Source organism: Chiloscyllium plagiosum, unplaced genomic scaffold (genome assembly GCF_037043375.1).
Source record: "Chiloscyllium plagiosum isolate Xiang-an unplaced genomic scaffold, Cpla_swu_hap1 HiC_scaffold_21, whole genome shotgun sequence".
NCBI classification, from domain to species: Eukaryota; Metazoa; Chordata; class Chondrichthyes; order Orectolobiformes; family Hemiscylliidae; genus Chiloscyllium; species Chiloscyllium plagiosum.
In genome coordinates this window covers 29851551-29866967 of record NW_028270159.1, presented here as the reverse complement: position 1 = coordinate 29866967, position 15417 = coordinate 29851551, and the positions used below count along the sequence as shown (strand labels likewise).

Sequence of the window (15417 nt, the reverse complement as noted above, 5' to 3'; positions counted from 1 at the left end):
TGATTGCATCACCGACCGCACGTTGCCCGCTGAATACGTCACCCGCCTGTGCGTCCTCCCGTCAGCGACCGGCGGATCACCTCCATCCCCTTTTCCACCCCAACCCGAACATGGCGGAGGATTCAAACTAGTTCCATACAATACACCCAAAGTGAGGAACACCTTCTTACGGCCACAGATCTAACAGAGAATCCAGATTCTAAAGGAAATAAAGCAGGTGTAATATATTGCTGGGGCTGGGGGATGGTGCACGGAGGTGTTCGTGGTGGGTGAATGCCGGAAGTAGTCCCGGTGTGGCGGAGGGCGGTGGTGTGATAAGGCAGCGCGAGGGCCGGACTCGTTCTTTCTGCGGACGGCGGCGGCGAGACAAGAGGTTCGTGAGGGAGAGGGAGAGGGTTCATGGGGGAGCGGCTGGGGAGGGAGCCCCGGGGGTGGGGAGGGAGCCCCGGGGGTGGGGAGGGAGCGGGGCCCGGGGCCTGGATTTTCGGAGCCGGCTGCTCCCGGACAGGCCGCACTTGAAGCCTCGATTGTGGGCCCCTGCTGCATGTGGCCGCCTCCGGGGGGAGCCCGGGCCCTGGGTCTGTTCTGTCGCCGGGGGCCGGGGCCGGGTAGAGGGGGGGTGACCGGGATCGGCTGGGTCTTCCCGTGTGTGTGACCATCCCGTGTGTGTCTGTGTGCAGGGGGGAGATGTCGGCTCACCTTCAGTGGATGATCGTCCGGAACTGCTCCAGTTTCCTGATCAAAAGGAACCATCAGGTCTACAGCACCGTGAGTATTTACAATTAAACTACAAACCGCCTGAGGTTTAAAACAACAGTGCTGGTTATAATCCAACAGGGATTGATTGCCCTTAAGTGTGTGCCCTTAGAAAATGAAGTGCTTGTAGTTGTGCATCTTCAGTTATTTAAGACGAGTTACTCATTGTTGATCACTTGGATGGTTACGTGAATCCCACTTGATCCCTGTGGCTCTGCAATTTGGTTTCCTTCTAACATCCGTCAATTTCAGTAATTGCTTCAGCCCAGAGCACCCTTATTGTAGTGATTCAAACTCATTGCCACTTGCTGCATAATGATTGTTTGCATTTACCTGTATCCTTTCATGGGGTCTTTAATCTGTTCCCTGGTCTGTGTAGTTCCATGCATTGTTCATGATCTTACAGGCCACCATGAATTGGTGCCTGGATTTATGATCATTTGTTTACATAAATGCAGAGTAGCATTGAAGTGTTTTTTTCACTTTTTTCTAAACCTTTGACTCTGTCCTGTTCCTACAACATAGGAGTCCAACAATCTGAAATCCAGAAACTCCTTCCGTTACAATGGACTTATTCACCGCAGAACTGTGGGTGTAGAGCCTGCAGCTGATGGGAAAGGAGTGGTGGTTGTCCTCAAAAAGCGAGCAGGTAAATGCCTTGAGCCTTCTCTTTTTGTATTGTACAGTTGCAACTCATGGTGAATTCAAATAACCGGATACTTGTTAAAGATCACACAACACACAATAGATGTCCTGATGAAGGTTCAGTGCTCCAAAAGCTGGTGCTTCCAGATAAACCTGGTGTTGTGTGATTTTTAACTTTATCCACCCCAGTCCAATACTGGCTCCTCCACATCATAATCAGATATGCTCATTCAGCCTAATTAGCTGCCATTGTACATGGTTGGTTGGAATTTCACCATTTCTTTGTCTTACCCTACTATCTAGTTACTGTAGCACATTGATCTGATGCATGGACTAAAAAGATTACTGTTCTGTTCTTCAGATTGTTTTTGTACTCTAGATGCCTGTCAGATTATTGTTGAACTTCCTGTCTTTTCCTATCAGATTCACATTCTTTCTTTTGCTCATGAGTCTTGTATTTAAGTCCACAAATGGTACAAGCAGGAGTAGCTGATTTGCTCCACTCATCCACTCTCCTGTGTTTCCGTGTAACTCTTGATTCCCCTGCTGATCGAAGATCTAGCGTTATTTTAAATATATACAAGAATTCATCCCCTCACTGCTCTCTGTGGCAAGGAGTTCCAACAACACTCAACCCTCAAAACAAATTCCTCATCTCAGTCTTAATTTGGTGCCCCTTAATTCTGAGAATATGTCCTTCGGTCCAAAACTCTTCCATGATGGGAAACATCCTCTCAGCATTTACCCTGTCAAGCCATTTAATAGTCCTGTATATTTCAATGAGTTCCTCTCTTGTTCATCTAAACTGGTGAGTAGAGGTCCAACCTGTTTATCTTTGTTGTAAGAAATCCCTCATTACCGAGGTACCTAAGTAAGATTGTCTGATATGTGGTCTTCTGCATACTGCGTTTGACACATCATTTCATATTGTTTTCTCTTTGGCTTTGGTCTATTTAGGTCAACGCAAGCCAGCAACATCCTATGAAAAGATCACCATCAACAAGAATAGCCGCGCTACCCTAAATAGTTTGCGACACATCATCCGCAAGAACAAGTACCGAAAGGACCTACGTATGGTATGAAAAGATTGGTATTTTCTGCTGTATCAACTGTTTGGTTTCTGCCCCTAATCACGCAATTTTGATTCCACTTAATGCAGGAACTGGTTAGTGTTTTCCTGTCTGACCTTCTTGCAGCTGAAAATATTATCTTTATGCTGTATTACAGTTTCAGGTGCAACCTTTGTTGCCATGCCATAGTAGCTAATGGCTGTATTGTCAACTAGCCATTTTCTGGCCGGAGTTTATTAGGTGTAGATCAGCTGACATAAGACAGACCAATTGGGAAGTGGTGTATTTTTTGTAACTGAGAACTTTTTCAATAAGCCCCCTTCTTGAATTCATTTTTTTTAATTGAGAACAGTGAATCTTAGTGTTTAAATTTCAGAAAATCTTAGCAATATGTAGATTTGTAGCTCAGCTTGAGGTTCTGGATGTAAGTTTGCTCACAGAGCTGGAAGGTTTGTTTTCAGGTAACGTCATCAGTCTCCTGCGAAACCTGGTGGTATTTCCCACTTTCTATTTGTGTTTAGGTTTCGTTGGGTGATGTCATTTCCAGTTCTTTTCCTCAGAGGATGGTAGATGGGGTCCAAATCGATATAGTTATTGATAGCGTTCAGTTGAAATACCATGCTTCAAGGAATTCTCGTGTGTGTCTCTGTTTAGCTTGTCCTAGGATGGATGTATTGTCGCAGTTGAAGTGGTGTCCTCCTTTGTCTGTATATAAGAATACTAGTGATGGTGGGTCGTTATCTTTTTAAAGCTAGTTGGTATTCATGGTGACTAGTTAGAAAAATCTGTTCTGGAACACGAATGGGCAGTTTAACTCCACAGTTCTGTCTTAATTTTAATTGCCCAGCTTCTTTTCAGTTGTCTGCTCTTTTCCTCCAACCGTGTAACTTATAAATGAATTTCAACAATGGATTAAAGAATTTCTAGTCACAAACTAAGTACTTTGCAGAGATGTTTTCTCAGCTCTCATCTTTAGCATAGGGTTTTGGAAAAGATGGTGATGCTTAAAAATCTATTAGAAATATTTGAGGATGAAACTAATAGAATAGGTAAGAGAGCCAGTGGATTTTCAGAAAGCGTTTTGAAGTTCTGCACTAGGTTTGTAGAGAAAGTATGTGGTAACAGGTTGTCATGGATTGATAATTGTTTGACAGACAAGAAGCAGTGGGAATATAAATGTTTTTCTGCCTGGTTAGCAGACAGTGACTAGTGGGGGTATTGCAACTATCAATGATTGAGCCCCATGTGTTCATGATATGTGACCTGGGTGAAGGAATCAAATTTTTAGACAACACTATGTGGGAATGAGTGTTCAGATGATGCCATGATTTAGAGAAGTTGAGTGGGTAACCGCATGGCAGATGTCATGGAACATCGCTAAATGTGAAGTGATGCACTTCAGTGTAAAATAAAAACCATTATTTAAATGGTGGTACATTGGAAAGTGTGTGTACAATGGGATCTGGATGTCTTTCTCCCCAACTGGGCCCTTTTTTTAAAAAGAGTTTAGAAAATGAGAGGAGGTCTAATTGAAATGCGTTGCATTCTAATTAGGCTGGGCAAAATAGGTACATGTAGGGTGTTTCTCTGGTTGGGGAATCTAGAACCAGGGGTCACCGTTTCAATATGCAGGGTAGGTCATTTAGGATTGAAAGTAAGAAAAAACATTCTCCGAACCTGTGGAATTCTCTACCTCCAGAAGATTATGAAGGCCAAGTCACTGATGTATTCAAGAAAGATACATTTTTAGATTTTAAGTGTCAAGACGCATTGAGACAGAGGATCAGTCACAACAATGTTGAATGGAGAGTGGAGTTTGAGTTGAATGGCCTATACTCCTAGTTTCTGTGATTGCTTCAATTTTAAATTTATGACCCCTCTCTGATTACCCAGTGTTCCGTTTCAGCCTTTCATATCTATTCATAATTCCATTGACTGGTATTTGGGCTGTTCCTGTAGATCTGTGACAATCCTGTCCTGAAAGTTTTAATAGTACAGTTTATTGAAACTAAGTTAATTTGCTCATTTCTGTTTTTCTTTAGGCTGCACTTCGACGTGCTAGTGCCATTCTGAAGAGCCAGAAACCAGTTGTTGTCAAGAAGAAGCGCACTCGGGCTACCAAGAGTGCATAAACTTGTAAAAGTTGGCACATGTTTTATGATTAAAATAAAGGAGGATCTAGTTCTGTGTAGTTTTGAAGTATACTGTTTATTCATAAGAGTAGTGCCATATTCCTGGAAACTTTTAAAGTTCCCTTGTTGGATGTGTTTGCTGGCAAGGTCAGCGTTTACTGTCTGTCCCAAATTGAGAGAATGGTATTTGGGTGTCGCCTTTGAAAGTACTCCATGGCTTGTTGGACAATTTTGGCAGTTGAAAGTAAGTAATATTACAGTTAGTGTGGAGTGGCCAGGCTGGGTAAAGACACCAATTCACCTTCCCCATTGAATGAGTGAAGCAACTATGTCCAAATCATTAGTTCAGTCCTCTGAATTATCAAAATGACCTACACTGGATTGAGAAAGAAATGTCAAACACTTAATTAAGAATTTTCTTGTTGGAAGACCAAGCTTAATCCTTATTTGTCGAAAAAATAGATGTAGTGTTCTGATTTTCTGATATAACAGTTGCTGTGTTGAATATCAAGTTGTCTTTGCAAGAACTGCATCTAGTATAGGGGTCCCCAACTTGCAAATTCAATTCTCTTCAGGGGTCCAATATATGAATGTTTCCCTACACTTAGGAATGGCTATTTTATATCCTCTTGCATTGTGTTCTGACTTGCAAACGGACCAGAGAATGGAACCTGTACACAGCCCAGGGACTTCTTGCACTGGCCAATGTCTGGGATTATTTCTTTATTAGGTCCTACCACAGTATTGGAGTATTTCAAACCGGTCTGGTCATATCTGTTGAGGGCTAGAAACATGTTGGGAGACCACGATTGGTTTTCTTGGGGTGGCACGGTGGGTCAGTGGTTGGCATTGCAGCCTCACAGCGCCGGGGAACTGAGTTCAATTCCCATCTTAGGCAACTATCTGTGTGGAGTTTTCACTTTCTCCCCATGTCTGTGTGGGTTTCCTCTGGGTGCTCCAGTTTCCTCCAAAGATGTGCAGTTTAGGTGAATTGGCTATGCTACATTGCCCATAGTGTTAGGTGCATTAGTCAGGGGCAAATGTAGGGGAATGGGTCTGGGTGGGTTGCTGTTCTGGGGGTCGGTGAGGACTTGTTGGGCCGAAGGGCCTGTTTCCACACTGTAGGGAATCAAATCAATAAAACTTTGCTTCCTTTGTGAGGATTTCCTGTTCTTTACTTTCAAATATCTAGCCTCTGATTCCCCCTCTCCACTCCAACTTGTACTATTGCCACTTTGTAATACCAACTGCATGGAATCATCTTTAATCAGCATTTTAGCAATATGACGTCCCCTTCTATCAATTGACCAACAGTATTGGTACTTACTGGTCCTTGGATATGATTTGAAAGATCTGTTAAGTGCTGACAGTGCTTAGTCCCTGTTCCTAGGCAAAACTGAACATGCAGAGGAACTGCGATTATTTGGCAAGATCCCGATGCTCGGCTAAACTATTATCTGGCATTTGATTAACTGAATTAAATACTCCTTGCCCGTGTTGTTTGGATAATCGAGGTTCCTCTGTAGTAACCAGTGAGACATTCTCTACCTTGAATTCCTCAATTCACTTTTTAAACTTAATTTCTTGCCATTGTATCTCCATGCTGGCAGTAAGGTGTTCCCTTGCTAAATTGCTGTTAGCTCATTGCCATTGTAAGAATCATGAGAGTCGAGCTGTACATTTTAACATGCCATACTAAGAAATCTGTAGTAAAACAAAAACATTGTTTCCCTTGGTGTGAAATGTCTGTTTTTGGACATTCCTGTTTGATATTTCCTGTGCACTGTGTTTGATGTAAAAGTTGCACAGTCTTAAAGGTCTGGGTTAAAATACATATAGGAATCCATCAATGTTATTTAAGAACTACTTTTGGTTCAAGAACAGTCTTTAATGCATTCTCAAAAGAATGCATGGTTTAGTTATTCCCTTTATAAATGAATTATAACTCATTGTCAAAGCTAACTTTTGGTTTACAAATATCATACAGATAACTGCAGGTTACTGGATACAAAATATTTACCATATTGCTCAAAATGAAGACAACATGCTGTTATATTATGTTCAACTTATATTTATTAACATGCTGACTTGTATTTGAACGCAACAATTGTGATTTCTGCTTCACCACTTAGAATAGTAGGTATACATTTTTCAGAGCTAAAGCTTTTCATTGACATCCTAGTCAGGTATTTTGTCATCAGCAAACATTAGAATTATTAGTTGGTAAACCAATATTGCACCATTAATAGGAGAAAGTGAGTACTGGAGATCAGTCAAGAGTGTGGTGCGAGAAAAAGACAGCAGGTCAAGCAGCATCTGAGGAGCAGGAGAATCAACGTTTTATGCATAAGCCCTTTCCACACTCTCAACTGCACCATAATGTACTTGCAATTGGACAGAAGAGTGATAAATGAATGTGAACCTGGCTGGTTATCCAACATGCCTTAGAAATATCTCTGAATCAGACTGACTCCCTCTGAAATGAATCAAGTATTTGTCTTCCAATTCTGATGTACCGTACATGGTTGATTTGTCAAGCCTGATGCTAGATCTTTAATGATTTGAGTGTCAATGAAGCTAGTTTCATCCAGGTGGCAAGTGTTCTATTGTACTCCTTGTGATTTATAGATGGTTGGTTTTTTGGAGAGACAGATAAGTTACTCAGCATTCCTATCCTCTTAGCCACTCTTTGTAGCCACATTATTTATATAACTAGTCAAGTTTCTCATGTACCATCAGAATGCCAACAGTGGGCAATGGTAATGGTTTTGAATGTTATGGGAAGATGGCTAGATTTTCTTGTTGAACACTCACTGCTTGGTACTGTGTGACACAAATGCTACTTATTGCTTTATCAGCTCAAATCTGTACGTTGTCTAGGTCTTATTGCATGTAAACATTAACTTCTTGAGTTGTGAATAGTGATGAACATCGTATAATCAGTGATAATTACTATTTCTAATCTGATGGAAGGGACATCATTTATAAAGCAGTTGAAGATGGTTAAGTGTAGAACATGAACCTAGGGAACTGCAGTGATGTCCTGGCCTTTGATCTCTAACAGCCACAAGTATTTTCATGATGTGGAGGAGCTGGTATTGGACAGGGGTGGACAAAGTTAAAGATCACATGACACCTTTCGGAGTACTGCTACCTGTGGAAGGAGTAGCAGTTTGAAAGCTCGTGCTTCCAAATAAACCTGTTGGGCTATGATCTGGTGTTGTGTAACAATTATTTTCCTTTTGTGCTAGGAGTAATTTCAACAGGTGAGAGAGAAAATTTGCAATGAATCAAGTTGTTAGGCTCCTGGATACAATAGGAGAAAGTGAGGTCTCCAGATGCTGGAGATCAGAGATGGAAATGTGTTGCTGGAAAAGCGCAGCAGGTCAGGCAGCATCTAGGGAACAGGAGAATTCCTGAAGAAGGGCTAATGCCCGAAACGTCGATTCTCCTGTTCCCTAGATGCTGCCTGACCTGCGCTTTTCCAGCAACACATTTCCATCCTGGATACAATACTCAATTAAAGGGCAGTCACTGCAGTTCAACTCTTGACTATGTTGAGCGACCCTAATAAAACACTCACTGAGCATCAGTGAGCAGGCTATTACTGCTGGATAACACTTGTCACCTCTTCCATTGCTGTGGAGAATAGGCTGCTGTACTTGTCTGGTTTGGACTTGCCCTGTTTGTGGATAGACCATAGCTGGGCATTTTTTCCTCATTACTGGTCAGATATATTTCTTTTTAACTGTATTTCCACGTTTTCCCCCATCTAGTTTTAATTAACAGTAAGATTTTGGTGGAAAATTATCCTCAATCTTGTTCTTTATAAGTTTGCTTGTGATTGTGCTCCCTTTAAGGTTCAAGCTTTTTTTTCATTTACATTCCCAAATGATTCAGCCCCTTGCCAGTGAATCTATTATGTGGCCTTTCTACACATTGCTGTGCAGATGTGCTTTGCCAGAGCTAAATGTACCGTGACTGCAATACTCTCTCTGCCATTGAATGTTTAACATTGAAGTTTTAATGATTCAAATTTAGTCATGATTTTGCCGATGTAGTTTGACGCAGCTACACTACCATAATTGATTCTGGTCTTTTCTTTTTAGCCTTGCCCTAGCTAGTTGAAATTTAATTGTTGATTAAATGCCTCCCTTTGTGTAATATTTTGCATATGGCATTGAACTTGATCTGATAGTGATTCTATCTTCCAAGCACACGTCTAAATCCTTTACTGCTTTTTTGGATTTATAGATTCATTTTTATTTTGTTTTCTCTCCATTCTCCCTTCTCCATGTTAATATAATTGTCAAACTTAACCATTACCTCAGCATTTAACGTTTGCTATGTGTTTCAATTCTCTTGCATTAAAAACATCTCTGTAGGAGTGTTTTGAATTAGAACAAATGTTATTTATATTATACCTTTTACCCATATAAAATACAAGGTGCTTGACAGGAGCATTGTAATGCAAAAGAGATTAATGAAGAACAACTAATGACTTGGTAAGAGGCAGGTATAAAGAAAAAAACAGAATAGAAGGAATTCCAGAGTTTAGGGCCTTCTCAGCCAATGGTGAATTAATAATATAGTGAAGAGTGAAGATACCAAATCTAGAGACCAAATGGAGAAGGCTTGGATGTTGGACAAGATTACAACAGAGAAGGGCAAAGAAAGATCTGAAGACCAGGATGGTACCTGCACTACCGAACTAGAAATCGCTGTAGGTCACAGTAAGGTGTGAATGGGACTTGGTTGTTATTTAGGATATTGAAAGTGTGGTGTTTGATCTCAATTTTACAGAAATGTTGTGGCCAGGAGCGTTGGAACAGCAAGTCCAAAGGAAAGCATGGATGAAAGTGCAAACCACATGAGTTAGGGTATGGAGCAGAGATGATAGGAGATCTTGGAGAAGATTTGTAGCTCAGGTTGTGGATCAGGTCAGTTTGCTTGTTGAGCTGGTGGGTTCGTTTTCAGGTGTTTTGTCACCATGCTAGGTAACATCATCAGTGAGCATTAGTGTTCTGTCCTGCTTGCTATTTCTGTAGCTTGGCTTATGGCAACCAAGCTCTTTCGGCAACAACACGGACAAATCAGAGACTTGGCCAAAGAGCCTATTTGACCACCACTTACTAGGGCAGCTTTTTCAGTGTCTGTATGAGGGATGAACTATATCCATAGGAACATGGACAAAAAGGGCTTCTGAGGAACAACATACACACGGGGGAAGAGGGACAGCAGTTTGACTGGGATTCAAACCGGAACTCCATTAATAAACATCGATTTGGACCCTAGTTACCAACCTCTCAGAAACCAAACCAGAAATGATACCACCTATCACAATAAACAAGACCTATAAGTAGCGAACGGAACAAGGCACCAGCACTTCACTGGAGGCTCACTGATGTTACCCAGCGTGGTAATGAAATGTCTGAAAACAAACCCACCTAATAAAGCAAACTGGCAACCTAGTAGAGATGGTGTTAAGATAGGCAGTGTCACAGAGCGAGGGGAGTCCTGGTCATAAGTTTTATGGGGATTGAATGTAAGCTAAGACAAAACCTATCTGCATCTTAACTTCAAGCAGATGCAATTCAGCAAGCCCATCTATAATGTTACAGTCTACATTCTTATTAAATTAGAAAGAGCAGTCATGAATTAATTTTGACATTTTAAAGCAGCAGTAAAATCCATGGTATTTGATGTTTCAGAATCCTGACAGCTTACACTGGGGCATTATTCCAGCTGTTAGTCATGTATTGTACTGTCCATGGATTTGTACGTAAATGATTATGGCTGGGCAGAGCTCTCGCTTCCAAGTCCACCTGTCAGGTATGTCCACCCTTCAAGCTGAAAGAGCACTGAGCGGTTTTGCGTCAAACTGGTGTGGGACTCAGGCATCCAGTGAGAATGAGATAGCAGCCGGTGGGAGAGTAAATTGGGAAGGCAGCGCTTAACGCGCACTGAGGATATTGTCGGTGGGGGGGGGGGGGGGAAGGTGGGCAAAGGCACACTAAAAAAAGAAATCTCTCTGGTTACAGAGCTGCTCTTCACGTAAGCAAAGAAGACGACAGCAATTGCTTGTGGCTTACGTTTTACTGAGGCTTTGTCGTCCCCCACTCATAATATAACAGCAGCTCCTCACTTCACCGACCTTGGGACTCAGAGCTGGAGAGGGAGCAGAGACTCTGCGAACGAGAGACTGAAGCGGGGCTCTGAACCGAGTCCCCTCAAGAGTAACTGGTTACCCATTTAAGGGGGAGAGGTTGCAGTTCTGGAGACGAAGCTAGTTGTGTGTGGTCAGCGAGGTGAATTGGCAGCTGCCGGCCGATGGTGAGAGGGCAGATTGTGCAGAGGCAGTGAAGAGGGGGGGGGGGGGGGGGGGAGCGGCTGTAACATGCCTCTCCTTCCTACTGCCGTGCTTGCTGCTCTGCGCCCCCTGCGCCCTCCTGCCCCCAGTGCGGCTTTCCAGCTCCAGGACACCATTAACAGCCTGAGGGAGGAGAACCTGCAGCTTCATGTCCGGGTGGACAATCTGACCGACACTCTTCGGGAACTCCGACAGTTACTGTGGGACTACTCCAGAGGTGAGTGCGGGCTGCCCCCAGAGAGGCGCACGTTGTGGTACACACACACACACACACAGGCAGGATGCAGCTTGGGAAAGACTTGTTAAGTTGCTCACAAAGTGAGTTAAAAGGGGAAATTTGAACTTTTTCTCCAGAATTATGAGGTAACGGAAGAGCGCGCTGGAGACTGAGGATGAAATAATGTCGAGTGTACAAACATTTGAAACTTTCTTTTATATTCACTCCCAGGAAATGGGTATCATTGGCTGGCCAGTATTTATTGTTTTTTCACTGGTTGCCCTTGACAAGATGGTGGTGAGCTGCCTTCTTGACTGCTGTAGATTGACCCATATTGGCGTTAGGTAGGAATCCCAAGATTTGGACCAAGTGACAGTGAAGAAACGGTGATACATTTCCAAGACGGGATGGTGAGGGGCTTGGAGGGGAACTCGCAAGGTGGTGGTGTTCCCATGTATCTGCTGCCCTTGTCCTTCTGGATGGGAATGGTCGTGAGTCTGGAAGTTGCTGTTGAAGGATCTTTTAGTAAATTTCTGAATGCATGTTGTGGAATGTGGAGGGCCCTTGTAGTACATTGGTAATGTCCCACCCTCTGAGTCAGAAGGCCAGAGTTCAGAGTACCTGTCTGAGAGATTTGTCGTTACACATCTACAAAAAGCTGGTTAAAATTATCAACATAGGGTTGTAAAGTCAAAAAACGTGGCACTGGAAAAGCACAGCAGGTCAGGCAGCATCTGAGGAGCAGGAGAATTGATGTTTCAGGCAAAACCCTTCATCGGGAATGTGGAGGGGGAAGGGAGCTGAAAGATGAATAGGCGATTGGATCTTGGAGCAAGGTAGATGGGAGGGCAGAGGTGGATGCAGCTGGGGGGGGCAGGGTCTGATTGTGATAGGTCAGAGGGGAGGGTGGAGCGAATAGGTGGGAAAGAACATGGACAGGTAGGACAGGCCAAGAGGGTGGTGTCAAGTTGGAGGGTTGGATCTGGGATGAGGTGGGGGGAGGGGAGATTTGGAAACTGGTGAAGTCAAAGTTGATGTTGTATGATTGAACAGTCCCAGGACGGGGGATGAGGAGTTCTTCTTCCAGGCATCGGGTGGCTTTGGTTTGGTGGTGGAGGAGGCTCAGGACTTGTGTGTCCTTGGTGGAGAGGGAGGGGGAGTTAAGTGGTTGGCCACAGGGCGGAGGGGATGTTTGATCCATGTGTCCCAGACATGTCCTCTGAAACATTTTGCGAGTTGGCGTCCTGTCTCCCCAATGTAGAGGAGATCACATCAAGAGCAATGGACACAGTAGATGAGGTGTCTGGATGTGCAGAAAAGTCTCTGCTGTATGTGAAAAGACCCTTTGGGGCTGTGGGCAGAGGTGAGGGAGGAGGTGTAGGTGCAGGTTTTACACCTTATGCAGTGGTAAGGGAAGGTGCTGGGTGTGGAGGGTGGGTTGATAGGGGGCATGGATCTAACGAGGGAGTCTCGGAGGGAATGGTTTGTGTGGAATGCTGATAGAGGTGGGAAAGGAAATATATCTGTGGTGGTGGTGGGGTCTGATTGTAGGTGGTGGAAATGGCAGAGGATAATGCGCTGTATACAGATATTAATGGGGTGGAAGGTGAGAATTGGGTGGGGGAGGGAAGTCTATCCTTGTCGTGGTTGGAGGGGTGGGGTTCAAGGACAGATGTGGGAAATGGTCTGGAGATTAGTGGAGGGGGAGGTTGCTATCCTTGTTACGGTTGGAGGGGATGTAGTCAAGGATATGGGATTAAAGTAGACAGTGGCAGTTAAAAACCTAGCATTGCTACAAGGTACCTTCTCTGATTTGAAGGTACCTGCACCATCAGCAGCAGATGAAGTTAACATGTTAAGGATGGCAAATCAAGATGATTTGGCATTCCGAAGCAAGTTCCTATGGATGGATCATCTTAAAGCTGTCACAGTTGGTACTAAAAGAGTAGCTTCACACAAGAGGATGCTCTGCATGCAAAATAAAAATGTTACATTGTGTGCCATCTCAGATGGAAGCATTTTAAGAAGCATTATGTGGAGTAGAAGCAGAGCTTTAATGTGCATGAATGTAAACACATAGAGTGTGGTGACTAAGGTTGGTGACCAGGATTGTAAATCAATACTGAACAGCTGTGTGATGCAATGGCAATAGAACTGTAGCTTAAAATGGTCAAGACCAAACGTTTAACTTTCAAGGATTTGCGGAAGAGATAGAGGAAGAGTGTGAGGAAGCATTTGTTACTCAGCAGTTATTTTAATGATCTGGAACTATGCAGTGTTGGAAGTGAAGGTAATCAAGAATTCAAAAAGAACTGGGGTAGATTCTTGATAGAAATAGATTAGTAGGACTGTAGGGAAAGAGGGATTTTGGGGACAGGGTATATGGGCCTATCTGGATTACTCGACAGATAACCAGCATGGATTTAATGAGCAGCATGTCTTCCTTGTTTACCTGAATGACCTCATGACTAATTACATTGATGGCAGACTTCTTAGGTTGCAACTTGAGAGACATAATGGCACTGTTGTTCATGTTTTAATACATTCTTTAGCAGGAGGTTGAAGCTGGTGGTCGCACTGTACTACTTGGAATTCTCACCTTTCAATTAAATAAATATAAATCCATACAATTTCATTTAAAAAATTGAGGGCTTGGGTGCTTCTGGGCTTGAGGAGGTGATGGTGGGTCATCTTGAACCATGACAGTTCATGTGGTGAAGGTATTTTATAGTGCTGTTAAGTAGGGAGGGAGCTTAGAACTTTAACCATTAAGGATCAATGAACAGTGATGAATGGCCAGGTTAGAATGTTGTGTGTCTGCTTTGGGGAGAGGGGGCCTTTGTGGCAGGGAGGGTGTACTGAATGTAGTTAAACATGCACCATACAAACCCATTCATTGTTAACATATTTCCTGGGTGTGTTTAAATGTTTTCTTCACTCAAAAATTAAAGCATACCAATTAAATTAGTATCGGTTTTATACTAAGTTCACCTGTTGAGAAATGTAAAGTACACTAACTGCACTCTTTTCCTTGGATTATCTAATGATTTAACACCTCATGCAATGGAATTGTTCATATACTTTTGGTCAAATAAATTAATGCCAGCATTTTTTGCCTTTCTCAATGATTTATTGGACATTTACAATTTACCCTATAGATTCAAATTTGTGTCTGATTAAATTGTAAGAAAATTTGTTTCATCGATATTTTGAATAAATCAATTTTAAGTGACAGTAGTTAAAGTATAATAAAAGACTGTGGAAAATCATTTTGAATTTCTGATTATCCGAACCTCTCTCCATTTGCAGTATACCATATGTGTGTGTGGTTCTCATGGTGACAGGGCTTCAGGATATTTTATGCTCTTGATGCTTCTTTGTTATTTTTACCCTTGGTATGTGAAAGGATTTTAATCTTTGTGAGGTATAGAGGGTATTGAGTCCATAGATTATATTTCATAGCTCTGTCCTTGAAAAGTAGCCTTATTTTGACCGTATTAACAATCACTGTTTGGTGAACGTTTCCATTCCTTGAAGAGTTTCTGTAAATCCAACTTTTGGAATTTAATTCCTTCAAAGGAAATCTAAGATTACAGACAAGTTGGTTTTTGCTTTGAACAGGGACTGAAGTCAAGTCAAACACACTGTTTATTAATTTCCATTTATTCAAGAGAGAAGTTGAGCTTAATAATGATTGTGAGTTCCACAGTGTGTTGATATTGCTTTTCTTTTATTGTTTCATTGTTGGTTACATTTCCTGAGCAGTGAGAAGCTAAGCATAATCTGGAATTTTCTTACATTGTCACCTTTTGAAATCAAGGAAATATGTGATAAATCGACAAGCCAAAGTAAATCCATTCAACACCTGATGCTAGGACCAAGATGGGGGGGTGCATTGTTGCTGTAGTGCAAGATTAAACAAAAGTATTATACCCAAGTCCAACTATGCTTTCTCTATGTTGAAATAAGAATAAAAAGGTCCATCAGATTTCCTTAATAAACATAAAATGATCAATTTATTATATCACAAAACTGATTCAATGAAAATACGGTATTGCTTAATACACAAATTATAATATGAAGATTTAAAAGTCTGCCACTCTAAATAACTCCCCCCCCCCCCCCCCCACACACACACATACCCACACATGCAAAAACAATACACACGCTCACCCACACACTCTCACATGCTCACTCTCACACTCTCACATACACGCTCACTCACAC

The 15417-nt window shown here is 42.4% G+C and overlaps 1 protein-coding gene across 1 annotated transcript; it reads left to right on the top strand.

Moving 5' to 3' along the window:
- Nucleotides 1–321: 321 nt before the first annotated feature.
- rpl28 (ribosomal protein L28) lies at nt 322–4662 on the top strand. Its single transcript, XM_043720094.2, has 5 exons — nt 322–373; nt 681–768; nt 1282–1405; nt 2359–2477; nt 4514–4662. Exons 2-5 carry the CDS (start codon nt 688–690, stop codon nt 4601–4603), a joined length of 414 nt encoding a protein of 137 aa, XP_043576029.1. The 5' UTR covers nt 322–373; nt 681–687; the 3' UTR covers nt 4604–4662.
- The last annotated feature ends 10755 nt before the right edge of the window (nt 4663–15417 follow it).

What these genes read in the sequence shown, in the direction of transcription:
- rpl28 (XM_043720094.2), top strand. Translation starts at nt 688, where the DNA reads ATGTCGGCTCACCTTCAGTGGATGATCGTCCGGAACTGCTCCAGTTTC. An exon ending in ACCATCAGGTCTACAGCACC is followed by an intron (nt 769 to 1,281) that starts GTGAGTATTTAC and finishes CCTACAACATAG; the next exon opens with GAGTCCAACAATCTGAAATC. An exon ending in ACCGAAAGGACCTACGTATG is followed by an intron (nt 2,478 to 4,513) that starts GTATGAAAAGAT and finishes GTTTTTCTTTAG; the next exon opens with GCTGCACTTCGACGTGCTAG.